Source organism: Thermobia domestica, chromosome 14, assembly GCF_964235325.1.
Source record: "Thermobia domestica chromosome 14, izTheDome1.hap1.1, whole genome shotgun sequence".
NCBI lineage: Eukaryota > Metazoa > Arthropoda > Insecta > Zygentoma > Lepismatidae > Thermobia > Thermobia domestica.
Window position 1 is genome coordinate 182,551,111 of NC_137467.1, and position 15,030 is coordinate 182,566,140.

At 35.7% G+C, this 15,030-nt stretch overlaps 1 protein-coding gene across 1 annotated transcript; it reads right to left on the minus strand.

Annotated features, from left to right (window-relative positions):
* Positions 1-240: 240 nt before the first annotated feature.
* On the minus strand, positions 241-2,112 carry LOC145670144 (zinc finger MYM-type protein 1-like). The gene has a single exon (XM_081738516.1). The coding sequence runs from the start codon at positions 2,110-2,112 to the stop codon at positions 241-243; it is 1,872 nt and encodes a 623-aa protein (XP_081594642.1).
* Positions 2,113-15,030: the final 12,918 nt, after the last annotated feature.

The window sequence follows — 15,030 nt, forward strand, 5'->3', positions numbered from 1 at the left end:
TATCTTTTGCATTGCTATCTTCACATGATTCTAGATTCTTCTCTCCTCTGTATCTCCTGTGTTTTTGGGTGTCGGCCCGTAAAACTTTGGATTTCTCACTTTTCTTCACTCCTCTATCGATTGCACATTGTTTAATTGGGCAATGCTACTATCAATATAAGATGTTCCCTTGTAAGTAAAACTACGCTAAGTTTTAAAACCAATAAATAAGTTTAAATAAACTTACACCGGCATTCTCGGCTACTTGTACTTCAATTCAATTCGGCGATTCTTCTTCATGAACAGACCTAATATGTCGTCATAAAACTCGGGCTTTGTCTTCTGTTTTCGTAGTAATTCTTTCTCTATTGATATGAGAGACAGTCCACTCATTCTACTCTGCCCTTGCGTGTTCCGTTTGTATGTATGGATACGCCGAAGAGCAGAAAAAGAACGCTCTGCAGAAGCGTTTGTCGCAGGAATTGTTAGTATTAAAGAGCACAATTTTGTCACTTCCGGTAATGCCTGCGCAAGTCCGACCAATCGCAATTCCACATTCAACTCATAAACAGCTTTATTAGTGAATTGAGGTGAGGAATATATGTAAACAAGCTCGTTTTTCAAACGCACAATATTGAAAAAATGTCCATAGTTGCTGAGTAGAACTTGAAATGCTTTTTCGGGAAAGGTCTCTTTATAAATTTCATACTTTTCACAGTCAAGCAATGCAAGGAACTCCAATTTCTCAATATCAGAAAATTTAGTGCTCACTTGTTCTTTCAGAGTATCAACAATTTCAAAATATAGTCGTCGGCAACGATCCTTTCTATTAAATCCCACTTCATTTGGTCTTGGCCTCTTTGAACAGCGTGCCTCTTCAGGTTCTCCAAGGCTTTCCATTTTCAACCAAATATCATCGAAACTATCTCTTAATGATCTTAGATATTCCTCGAACTCATTTATTTTCTTTCTGCAGTAACCAACATCATTGATTTTCTTTTGTAAGATGTTGAACAAGATTTCTGATCTTGATAATACAACATAAAATACTTGGAGTAGGAAATTGAAGTCGAAACTTTGAAGGTTTTGATAATATCCTGCTGCGCAAACTCTGGTTTCAGGATCCCATTCGTCGGTTTTATCCATCATGGATTTAAAGAGTTCTAACAGTTCATCTTTAAAGCTGTACAGCACATCAATGATCCTACTTTTATAGTTCCACCTTGTGTTTGACGCTGTTGGAATTCGTTTGTTAACTACAGAATCCAGAGCACTTGTTCGTTTTGAAGACTTCGAGAAAAAAGAAGAAAGTCCCGACACTGTTTGAAAAAACACCTTACACTCTTTTATACTGTCAACGGACTTTTCTAAAATTAAATTAAGCCTATGAGCAAAGCAATGAACAAATAGCACTTGTGTGTATCTTTGTTTAACAAGAACCTGCAGCCCTCCAAGTTCACCAGCCATAACTGGAGCCCCATCGTATGTTTGAGCAACAAGTTTTTTCCCACACTGAAAATCAGTCAGATACTCAAACACAATTTGGGACAGCCGAACTGCGGTGCGGTCGCCACTGATCTCTGTAAAACCTACAAATCTCTCTTGTACATTTCCTTCCTCGGTAACATAGCGAAAAATTGTTGAGAGCTGTGATTTGTTCGTTATGTCAGTGGTTTCGTCTATAATCAAGGCAACAAAACTCGAACCCGTCATTTCTCTTTTAATTTCATTAATTATATGCACAGAGATACAATCAATTATGTCGTTCTGAATCACATTTGAAGTACCTGAAAAAACAGTAGATGTCTTTAAATGATGATATAATTTATCGTCAGTTTCTGCAAGCAGATTTAATAGTTCTAGGAAGTTACCTTTGTTCGTAGATGCGGAGGATTCGTCGTTACCTCTGAATGGTAGTTCCTGTAAAGCTAAGAAGCAAGTGGCACTAATTAAGCGTTCCATAACATATCTGTTCCTTTTGACATTTTCATTATAGTTGGCAATGTTAAGTTCAAATGCTTTACTTAATGAAAAGTCAATTCTTGTTTTCCCGAAAGTAGCCAAGGAACACATGGATGCAATGTGTTGTTTGGAATTTTCATGTCGACTTCGCATGATTCTGAAGTTTTCCATGTTATCCACGCCATGAGAATTCCATGCATTTTTGTCACTCCCAAACAATAGGCATGGCCAACAGAAAAGTTTCGTTTTCTTTAAACACCCAGACAGCCATGGATATTGTGCATACCATTGTGCGTTAAAATGACGCACATACCCCCCCCCCGATGCTTTCGATTTTAAATTGTTTAAATGTGGTGTTGGTCTGCCTCCGGAAATTATTTCACTTTTTTCCGCAAACGAACGCGCACCAAAAGATTGTTTCAAAATACTTTCTATAGAACAGTTGCACTCGTTAGTCAATGCCATTGAGGATTTTTTTTTTAAAAAAAAAAAAAAAAGTCTTGTTCCTTCTAGTTTTTTTTCTAGTCTTGTTTCTTCTTAAGTCATTGTCACACTTACTGCACAAGCACTATAACACCCACGAACATAAGTATTTTAAACACACACTCACACACGGTACGAAAGACGATTGCACGCTCCTTTCTTTCACACATTAAATTGCAGCAAAGTGTAAATTTAACTAATAGGCTAGCGGCTAGAGTTGGAAACTTATTTGAAATTTTTTAAAAAAATAAATTTAAAAAAATCAGTTTTTATCAACATAATTACCATTCATCCTATAATAATAAGTTCACATATGAATGGTGGGCGCGGAAAATATTTCTACTTTTCTTTAATTAACAACGTGGTTCTCCCTTGTTCTTCAACCATTTCCCATACAACACAATGAATGTTGTTGATAAATATTTTATGACGCACTTCAGATACTGATATGTTTGCTCTTCTAGGCATATATATTTTACTATTTGAATAGGATTAAAATTTCAATTTTTTAAAAAAGGAACATATTACTCGAATTAAATCAGTGAGAAAATGTGTTTTCAATCAGAGTAAACCTAATTTTTTTTTAACAATAGCCTGTGCTATATATTCTGATTCTCTTCGTCTCCCTTAGCCTAAAAAAAAAAAAAAAAAAAAAAAAAAAAACATATTCGAGGGGCGTTAAACTGAAAGATTTCATTTTTATTTCTCCTTATTCTCCGTTGTATTATTCAAATTTAAAGATAACATATTAATATATAAAGTCGGGTAAATATAATATGCCAACATATAAATAACGCATTCTGGAATGTACAGTCTTGCAGTAGCAGGTGTTTAATGTTATTACTATGAAGTACCTGTTACTTATATTTGCCCGAGACTGTATACTGTAAAGACAATGAAATTACCATATGAATAGGGTAAACACTACTCAGTTTCCACCCCTGAAATAGGGAAGCAACTGAAACACAATAACAGAAAATGCACGCTGATGAAATTCTAGATTCTCCTTATTTTGGCAGGGCTCGTTCCTATTTTTTCCTGTTCCACGCAGCCGAACGGTAACATATGGGCCGTTCCGAAAATCTAAATACGAGAGAGCAGCGTGCTTCCAGCTAGCGCGCCTGAAGATTGCTTCTGGAGTGGATGACCGCTATCGGGGTTCGCGTTACCTATGAGATCCGTGGTACCAACAACACAGTGTTCCTATTTGGCGTTGGCGTGTTACGTTCGTTTACATTATATATGCGGCATTGGCCATGCAAACTTAATAAAAAAAAAAAGAAAGAAAGAAAGAAAGAAAGAAAAGAAAGACAAAAAAGAAAACAAATATTGTCCCATGTTGATAATGAAATGTAAAGATATATAAGAACACTTTTTTACTGTTACCACCGGTAACAGCGGTAATATGCACTACACGTCCCTGTAGCGTAGGTTACATTAGTTAAGTGAGATTGGGTTATTTTAGTTTCAGTTTGGTTCCATTTCCCTTAATTTTCTTTGCGGCATTTAACTCAGAATATAATGCTCCAAAATATATACACACTGAAACAATATTCACCCAAAGCTCTTGGAGACTGAGCCAGGCAGGCAAAAAAGAATCAGTTTCTTTCTAATCATAAAAGGGGAAACCAAGAGACAGATACTTCACCTTGGCAGAATGGTTAAGAGGAAATGAACATATTTGAGCCCAAGAAATCATTGATCTCGATCAAAATAAAAAAAAGAAAAAACACACACACGTGACTTGTAATCGCCTATTTTAATCATTCACCGCTCCCAAAGGATTAACTACAACAGGAATCCTACCGCAATTGGCATCAAAGAAAGTGGCTACAGCTACTTTCCTTGACTACAAGGGAAAAAAAAGAAGGGTAAAAATAAAGATTTTGCTTTGTTACTTAGGTTCCATTCAGATGAAAAAATATTTAAGGAAAAATTGGTAAGAGGAGAGGGTGGAAATCGATAGTAAACTCTTGTAGCGAGTGACTATCTCACAGCAATCTCTGATGTTTGATCAATTAGAACAGTTTATAAGATTTGATCGAGTTAGACGTGTTTAGGATGTCAAAATAATAACATACATTTGCAAAATGTCCCAAAACCTTCCTTAAAGTGGTTAAATCGGAAGAAAGACAATTGTGTCAATTTCGGTGAGGAAAATGTGTAAAGTAAATAAAACAAAGGGAAAAAGCGGAGAAAAATTTAAAAAAGATATTAATTCAGAAAACACAAAAGATGTTCGGGAAAAGTGTCTAGAACGAAAAAGGCAATACAGTAGTGGTGTTAAGTTTTAGCGAAGAAAAAGCGCAGAAACAGCAATTGAGAAAAAACATAGAAATATATAACCAGCCAGTACTTCAAACAAAGACATTATTATTATTATTATTATTATTATTATTATTATTATTATTATTATTAAAACTAAATATTCTGGCACAAGAAACGCATGTATATGTAATCCCAACTATGTATCAAATTACATGAATTGTCATAAAATAACGGGTATTTCCAGTTGACGTGGAAAGTTCAAATTTGGCATTATTGTTTCTTTCCGGGACTAACTCACAAGAAAATTGTCAAAATGAATATGTTTAACTTTTAGGGGTCTAAAGTGAGGATAAAGAAATGTCCAATATTATTTGAATTGACTCATTCTTTTTTTAGGGGCCGCGGTGGCTCAGTGGTAGAGCGTTCACCTCTGGCGCTTGGGGTTCCGGGTTCGATCCCAGCTCCCGCCAAGTAAACTTTGTGGTGGACAAACACCGTGTGCGTGGGTTTTCTCGGGGTTCTCCCATTTCCTCCCACTTTCTTCATTCCACCATTTCACTCATTTCTCATAATAACCGTCTCCTTTAGCCTAACCGGCATAACCGTGGGACGTAAAACTCAAAGATTTCATTTCATTTTTTTTTCATTCTTTTTTCTTCTCTTTTTCTTTTTCTTTCTTTTTTCTGGACAAATAATTTCATGATTTAGTTACTGGGGAGTAATATAAAAGTTTGAAATTCCGTATGTTTGTAAGTTTTTCATAGAATTATTTAACAAAATCATTAGAAATAAAAATTTCCAATTTTAGTGGAGTTTTATGGGCAATTGAGAAATCTTTTCCATGTTATTTATATGGGACATCTACACCTCAAAATTATATTGCTTTTTCTGTAGGGTTACAAGGCATATTTTTGGTATGATTGGAAGGTTTCGGGACTAACCAAAGAAAAATTGCCAAAAACGACTATTTTTAATACTAACGGTGTATAAAGGGGGGATGAAGAAACTATCCCTGTTATTTAAATGAACCTTTTTCTAACATATAATCTCATATTTTAGGTACTTGGAATTGGCATAAAAACTTGTAATTCGTAACGCTTGTTTATTTTCGTTAGCATTACCCAAGCAAATCACTGAAAATCAAAATGCCCATATGGGAAACTGAAAAATATTTCCCACGTTATTTATATGGGAAGATCTTCTACACCCCGAAATGTTAAAGCACTTCGAAAGGCTTAGAATGAAGAAATTTTGTATGATTGTAGCCTTCCGGGAATAGCGCAAGGAAAATTGCCCAAAGGGAATATGTTTAGTTTTTAAGGGGTCTAAACATGAATGAAGGAATTCTCATGTTATTTAAAAGTGCGTTCTCTTGGGACACAAAATCTTGTCTTTTAGGTAATTAAAGCAGGAAGAGAAACCTGAAATTCAGTAAAATAGAAGAATAGTGGGTTTAATTTATTGGTCGTAGGCCGAACAAACGCGGGGATTTAGGGTTAGAACCTCCAGCTGCCAAATTCAGAAAATATTAAGAGAATTGCCCGAAATTGACCCTTCATGCAAAGGCTGATAGATGCTAGGACTAGTGATGGGCAGTGGGAATATTATCGGTAGGAAGGAGAATAAAAAATGGCAATATTCCCAGTTTTACTCTTTGGCATATAAATTTCGGAGAAGGAATTTATTTCCATTTCTTTACTTTATTTTCTATATTATCAGACAAAAATGAGTAATTACTTTATTTATTATGATTTACTTTTAGGTTTAAAATAATTTGGGGGATAAAAATAAATTTAATTCGTTGTCTGTACTTTATATAACTAATTAATTATACGATTTTTTATTTTTTTCTATTTCCATTTGGACTAAAAAGTAGCAAAATACTCATTTATAAAAATTAACTGGTTTGTAAAGTAATCTAGACATTCTGTAGACATAGAGCTGAGGTACTATCAATACACCGCGTTGGTTATAGATCTTTGTCTGTTTGTTGTCTCTGATTCGAATTTCGCTCTCTGAGAAAGAATCAGATATTAAATAAAGGAATGTCTATAGATGTAAATACATATACATTCAAAAGGTAATGTGTACGTATCAAAATTAGTGCTGCTTGTCAGGATGTTTTATTAGTACTGCTCATTCTGGACCTGTGTTAATTAGGATTTCTTTGCCTTTTTTTTACGTGTGTATGCATGTATCAACCGATTTTGTAAAATTTTTGTAACACCGTAAATATTGTTCTTAAATTAGAGCTTTAATGTTACATAGTAAGAACACAGTAATAAAGCACAATGTACTTCAAATCAACATTATATATATATATATATATATATGCCATTCCATACATTGGCAACCTTACGAATTTCTCGGCAGTTTAGGTATGTTTTCTGGGAGTTACCTTACCTAATTTCTTTATAACATTTAAATAACTTATATGTTTATAATATCAGTACCAGGGTCAAGCTTAGAAAATTCACTATCATATAAATTTCAACTGTTTAGCGATGTCAAGGTATGTGAACTTTCTATACGAAATGTTTTTCCAAAATCTTTATTCACATAAAACATACGGTACTGTAAGCAAGTGTATATTTAGGATACGTGTACTCTCTAAATATAGTAAAATAACATAATACGATTCATAATGTACATTTTAAAGAATCTTCTGGAGACAACAGTAATAAATATACTCCGATAAAAAAAGACGAATTTTATTTTCAAATCATAATATAGTAATAGAATACAATTTTCTTTGCGTTTCTACATAAATTCCCGGAATATTCACGAGAATTTACCCATCACTAGCTATGACGAAGACCGAGCAAACACGGGATGTCGGTGAGGAACCCCAGCTAGCCAAAGGCTAGTCTATGTTATAAAATCAAAAGTGGCTGTGTTTATGACTCTTAATCCCTGGAACCGCCCCACCGATCTCTGTCATATACAGAGTCGGATCCAGGGTCATTTCCTGCAACCGATCTATTAAGCGTTGTAAGAATATGTTTAATCGACACTCTTGTCTCTCTATTAAAACCAGAAACGATATAACTCTGTTACAACTTCGGGTTTCAATAATAACCGGGAAAATATAACGCCATACGAACAAGACTCTTTCATGTGATTTACGAGTGACGCTCCCACTTTTTTCACTTTTGCCCGTCGCACTTCTTGCTCGTTTATATGTTCATACTTCAACATGTCTTTAATTAATAAACCATATTACTAATTGGTGTGTTATGATATATTTTATTATACAGCCTAGTTGAATATACCCATGTTTCGCACGAGGGCTGTGTTTGGATTCAACGCCTGTGGGAGTAGGCCTATCACCACTGATCTCAGCGGCTACCAAAAATTTGGATTTGATACTAATATCGGTCATTTGGGGGTATTTTTTTTACATGTCACGGTATACCCCCTCCCACTGTGACTCCCGACCCGCATACAATTGTAACTAAATTTGCAAGTCATCGCTAACGGAAGTGTCACCATTGATTTCAGCGACCGCGAAAACTATGAATTCAACATTAATATCGGTCATTTTCTACTACTTTTACATGTCCAAGTAAACGCCGCATGACATCTTCCTGGTTCGAATTTTGACAAACACGTTTAACTCTGATCTGGAGCCTGGATAAAAGTATTCGTTACTAAAATTTGGTAACTCTCGGTCAATTTGTGTGGTTTTCAAGCCGGTTCAAGTAAACTCCCCCCCCCCTTGGACACCCCTGGTACAAAATTTGAATCAAAATATCCTGACCAAAGTCTGTTAACTTTCAGTTCACTCGTCTGGTCCCCCGGGCGAACAAAGACAGACAAAAATACAAACTCTTTATTTTATTTACATTAGAATTTTTTTTGTCAAAAATCTATAAATTATATTGTCAAACCAATTACTAGTGACACAATTATACTTTATACTGTTAAATTCAAGGTATTGCTGAACATTTCTCTAAAGCTTAGTCATTCCCTGGAAGTAGAGATGTCTATTGGCTCTATGGAACTATCTCTTTTTAATCTTATTCAATGACTAACTTTCTTTAAATCTTCATGTTTCAAGAATACACTAATTTAAATATTCTCAAATTCCATAATGAAAAATTAGTGATATATTGTTCTATTATCTTTTAATTGAAATTAAAAATGTTTTAAAAGCGCAAAGATTTCTCAGGCAAATCTTTTAATTGAAATTAAAAATGTTTTAAAAGCGCAAAGATTTCTCAGGCAAAAATGCAATGTAGAATACTACTTTCTATACAACCCCCTCTATTTCCCAGTCCTTGTATATCAACTAGTACTAATAATATTAAACTTCAAGGAAAATTAACAAAACTCGTATAAAAATAAGTTTAAAATTTAACAAATACAATTTCTATAAAACAATGGTAATCAAAATAATAGTTGAAAATATACCGGTAGATGGCAGCATGCAATAACCTTAAAATCTTTTAAGAAATTTACCCAGATTAAAAGATAAAGTAAAAAGAAGGACTTACCTGAAATTTAAAATATAATGCTTGTTCAAAAAGTATTACACTTATATATGTGTTATATATTTTTCCTTTTTGAGGACATAACGCAATAGGGTGGCCCCAGTTACAAAGTTAGCACTAGCGTCTATATTAAACCAAGGTAGTTTTCTTAGTCCGAAAGAGTATTTTTATCCATGTGACGTTATTGACTTTTTTTTTTTGTAGAAGCGATAGATGTTTTATTTCTAAGCTTCATAAATTTTTTCCATTAAATTGCTGTTTATTATCATATCTTTCTTATATTAAAGGCAAATTTTACTTTAGTGGTATCCATTTGCAGGGATCTTGTTTCTCAGAAAACGATTGGGGTAGAAATTATGGTGGTTCAAAATATAATATTTCTAGAATTATTTTAAGTTTGACAAATTCAAATCCTGATATACCTATTTAGAACTATTCTAAGTTCCCACCGTAACACAGTTCTAAATTTATCGAAACTTGAAATAGGCAATGTATAAAATAAAACCGGAAAACAACTCAGTAAGAACCTCATATTCCTCGTCTGCTCTAAAGGACACCAAACAGATAAGAAGGAAACATAATTCCAGAAAGCTTTTTTTTTTTTTTTTTGTTTTTGTTTTAGAAGTTTAGTCTGTTGGGACAGCTAATTTTTGTTTCAATAGAAAACATCTTTGAAGGAGGATGAATAAATAACGAACAGAAAAATATTGCATCCACAATAGATAATTTACTTACATATTCTTCATATATTTACAATAATCTTTTCAAAAACAAAGAAAACAGATTTTTTCTTTTAAAAAAAAGCAATAATTTACAACTGTTCAAGTTTTAGATCTAAATTGAAATCACTGTATTTTTTACCACTTGATGCAAAGTAAGGGTTTTCAAACGACATTTAGTTTTGAAACAGTATGGCGCATCAGAAATGTCGTGAAATGAAATCTTTTAGTTTTACGTCCCATGCTTATGTCGGTTACGCTAGTTGAGACCGCGATGATGAGAAATGAATCAAATGGTGGAACGAAGAAAGTAGGAGGAAACCGAAGAACCCAGAGAAAATCCACGAGCATGGTGTTTATCCACCACAAAGTCCACACTGCGCGAGCTGGGATCGAATCAGGGACCCCAAGTATACGAGGTGAACCCTGTACCACTGATCCACCGCGCCCCTATGACGCATCGGATTCGATATTTGTAATATGAATGAAGTTATTAAATTTGGTTTTAATACATTCGCTTTTGGGGAAGTTACTATATTCACTACATAGAAGAAAAAGAAAAATGAAATGAAATCTTTAAGTTTTATGTCCCACAATTATATCGGATGGGGTAAAACAGACAGTGAAAATGAGAAATGAAGGACATGGTGAAATCAAGAAAATTAGACGAAACAGGAACACCCCCAAGAATACCCACGCACATGGTGTTTGTCCACCATAGAATTCACTTGGCGAGAGATGGGATCAAACCAAAGACCCCATGCACCAGTGGTCAACACTTTACCAATGAGCCGCCGCTTCTGTGTGTAAGAAATGGATTCTACTATTATAGAAAGATTAATATCGTGAGATTTCTGCAATAGGTATATTAAAAATCCCACACAAGCTTATTACAAACCAGAAACTATATTTCTAAGTGGGTCGGTGGCAAGAGAATGTGATAAAATAGGGGTCGTGGTAGGAATTAGGTTGAGAACCACGGATCTAAGGTCATTGATAGGAAGTTATATTTGGTTAAATCTTATTGGTTAATACCTACCTTTAACTCCAATCTTTGAGCTTAAAACCTGTTAGTCAATTAATGTAACCTAGTGATATACATCAACAATTTCACACTTCTGACGCTAGGGTTTGTAGCGAAATTTATTGGTTGAAAAAAAAATTTTGAAGCATCCTTTATTGTCCGTTTGCTATGGGCACTGAGGCCAGAGTTGTTTGTTTCGAACCACAACTCTTACGTACGCAGTTGTTTGTGTGTTCGTAGGAAGCCACGTCCCTTAATAAACTCGTGTGTGCTTCGCATGATAACGTAATTTTTCACTTAGCTGCCTGGCTGCTATGAAAATCTTGTTGTAGTGAAACGCAGGTAATCGTAAGGGAAAGTACGGAATCAGGGTTTTGACTCAAAATGAACGTTGGTATCTTAGAATTCTTGTTGATTCATGTTTAAAAACGAAAAGTAATTTAAAGTCCGTGATACAGTTATCTTCACAAATGCTACTTACTTTTATTCAAGACCCGAAACTACTGATGTTGTGGAAGTTATTTTAAAATAATAATGATAATAAAAACATAGAGGAAAAAGTAGTAAAAAATAAAAAGCTTATATCACAGGTATAGTCTATATTGGTTGGTTCATTCTTTGTTCTATTTAACGCGATTATTACAGAGTGTGAGGACAGAGTAGTTACTGTTTGCGTCATTAGTTGTTTCAGCACACTAGAAAGCTTGCTTTAAACGGGGACAATTTACAGCTAAGTGAATCATTTATGACAAGACCTTATATTGGCGAGAGGCAGGGAGTTACGTCTTGCATTTGGATAAAAATTGCTCTGGGTTCGATACCATTAATTAGAATTATATGCTAGTCCCAGTATAAAGGATAGGGCGTAATAGGAAAAGTGTATATATTTAGAATAAATGATTTATAGCTAATTGTTAATGAGAACGGAGACTGGTAACATTCATAGGTTTCACGTGTATGGCATTGAATTCGAGTTCATATAGTCAATTTCATTTAATAAATAGCTATTTAGTAAGACATATATTAATATTAAATTAATTAGCAAACCGGCGTATTAATCCTTGGAGGAAATTTAAGTAACATAATTATATATACGTTTTCAGAGCCGTACGCTTGCCTTGTCAATTACTAAGATATATCGTACTCTTACGGAGCGTTTTTCGGTTGGGCTCGACTGGTAAGATATTGTCTTAAGTGGCCACGTAGTTACCTTTCATCAGTTACTAACAAATGTCAGTCAGCTACAGACGTTAATCTCAATAAAATGTTTTTTAACAAATTGTTTGAGTTCTCTGAGATTGTGCCATATATATTGCTACATAAGGCGCGTAAGCCTGATTGTCGGCTTTCAATTCCTGGATTGTAAACTCCGCGCTCCTTGTGGGGAACGTTGAGACTGATGGGACGCAGGAGGTTCGGGATGGCCGTATCGGGGAACGCGTTATTTCTTCTCTTAACCTGGTTGCATAGGCCTCCAGCCAGCTGAAGCCGACAGAAGGAGCTTTAGGGCTGAGGAAATTATGCATAAATAATTAATATAAATCGTACTACCTTGTGTAACACAATGGTTACAAACAAGGAAGTGAAAAATAAATAACAAAATACAATAAAAATAAAATAAATGTGTAATATCAAAAATATCCTTAGCGAAGCATTACTGTAGCAAATACAGCCGGTTAGATTAGCCGTTTCTCCACCAGGTTGAAACATGGCGCTAGTGTAGCTCTCTCGAAGCATACCCCAACTCCCTCCTTCCCCTCTCGTTTGTAGCTCCCCACTCTACCTCCTCCCACCGTTTTCTGCCCAAGGTCGACATTGAGCAGGTATTATATAAGGAGGCGAAAACGGCCTTGATCAGTTCCGGTCTTCATTTCTTCTTTAACTTCCAAGACGATCAGACGTGCTCCGGTAGTCTCCAATACCAATCAGGTATATGTGGAGTTTGCCGCTGCGCTGAGTTTTTCTGTAAGATGTAGTTTTCGGACTTAGAATTTGGCGACCGGCTTCGCCCTGCACATATCCTGGATCAAGCAGACTTCTATGTCCCTTCGGAATAACTTGAATCACTTTAGCGCAACTTTACTCTTTCTTCGATCTCTTCTCCTTTTTATGATTTTTATTCCTTTTCGCGACTTTAACAGAAGTTAAGAGAATAATGGAATCATAGACGTATATGAGAACTTAGTCGTTTGGGATAGCCAAGAGACAATATTGATTTGAATATGGTTCAACTAAGTGATTGTGATCTTATTTATTGAGAATTTAATATGAATTGAGAACTTATATTTCATTCAGTCTTCTCACGTGTACTCGTTCTGTATACTATCCTATCATTGTAATAAACTCTACTATTCTGAAATTTATCTCTTCATTGAACTTCTCCTAGAGTAGAATAGAACCTGGGTAGATTCAGGTACCGACAACGAATTAACTGAGCTACGACTTCGATGCGTTTTCTCTTTCAGCCTTACTTCATATCAGCGAATCTATTAGGATAGGATTATCTGAGATTAAATACGCGATGTTATTTATTCACAGCTCCGTCTGGCTGGGCGAAGAGAGAGAGAGAGAAGCGATTCTTAACTCCGTATAAGGCAGGGTTCCTGATGATTCTTGTCTTAAGCGGAATAGTGTGTGCTTACGCTCGTCACGAACACACACTGTGTGGTTTCTATCACACGTCTTAGTTATGGTGGAGCCCCCGAGATGTTAGTATTTGGCCACCGGTTCCCAATCGGCGGCCCGCGCTAACCACTAACCACAACTGCTCGTAACAGTTGGTAGAGTTTTGCTCGACATAGACGGTGAGTTCAACCACTACACCCCCATACCCGTAACCGTTGGTGGAGACTCGCCGTGTGTGAACGGTGCGCTCAACCACTGAGCACCCCACAAACCGTAACAGTTGGTGGCAGGCGCCGTGGGCTATCATTTTTCTATTCTTACGCTTCTTCTGTCGCTTACCCAGGCTTGTGCATCGGTGTAGCCCTCTGCCATTCTGACTCGGAACTACTGTCTCATTTTTATTAAGTTTGATCCTCCTGTTTTTTGTTAAGTGTAACTTTTGTTCCCCCCTTTTTGTGTTTTGTATTTCCAGACCGAGTGAATTCTGACAGCTAATAGTTTCTCTTAGTATCGAAGCATGCATGCTATGTAGGTAGTGAACAGTGGCGCTATAATAAGGAACAGTGCTTACCGTATACAAATATTTATGAGATTAGGAGTATAATCTGTAAGCAGTTATCGGAACTCGGAACTCGATCCGAACCTCTGTTACTCTTGTGTTGCGTCGAAATAAGATATCCTGTCTCTGTAGCGGAAGACACCAAGTACTTACAATAGTAATTAGTTTTTTGTGTTCTATCTCCCTGTATGCTCTTTATTCCCTAACCCTTACCTTTCCTTGTGCGGCGACCTATCCCAGTCGTGTAACAGCGATAAAGGGGACCCGCTCTGGTTCATGGTAATCTTACCGATACATACCTATATTCCTGCCAACCTAAAGAGCATAGAACTAAGTACAACACAAAAAACTACTTTTCTTCGTTCAGTGCGGAAATCTTATTCGAGGAAGCAAACTGATTACAAAACGTGTCATTTTTATTTTTCCTCTCTTAGATAGATAGGAATACGGCAATAAACTTCACACTAGTTTTACAAACCCGTAGTTCACAGAGAGAGGAAGAAGGAAATATAACTATTTACAAAACTAGGTCAAGAATTTCATATATGCTTATTTAATCTGATTATACGTCAGTTCCAGCGGAAGCGACTCTTCGTGAAGTAAATTCTTGTAGCTGTCAGTATGTACTTATTGCAGGAAGTAGGTTACATCCTAGTGTTGTTATATTGAGAACATTTTACAGATAGCAAAGACGATCTTAAAACGAAATAACTATGAGTTTTGCTGAGAAATTAAAACAACGCTGGCGCGATCTAGGGAAATCGCATTGTCCCTGTTCCCTCTCCGGGAATGGGAAACATCACTATATGTGGGATAAATATGACAATGTGTATTGCTTATTTTGTAACAAAGTTAAAGCAACAGCGTACGCTACTCCCGAATTCGGCCGTTGGTTGCCTACTTATGCTCCGAAATATT

Coding starts and splice junctions, on each gene's coding strand:
- LOC145670144 (XM_081738516.1), bottom strand. CDS start 2,112: ATGGAAAACTTCAGAATCATGCGAAGTCGACATGAAAATTCCAAACAA.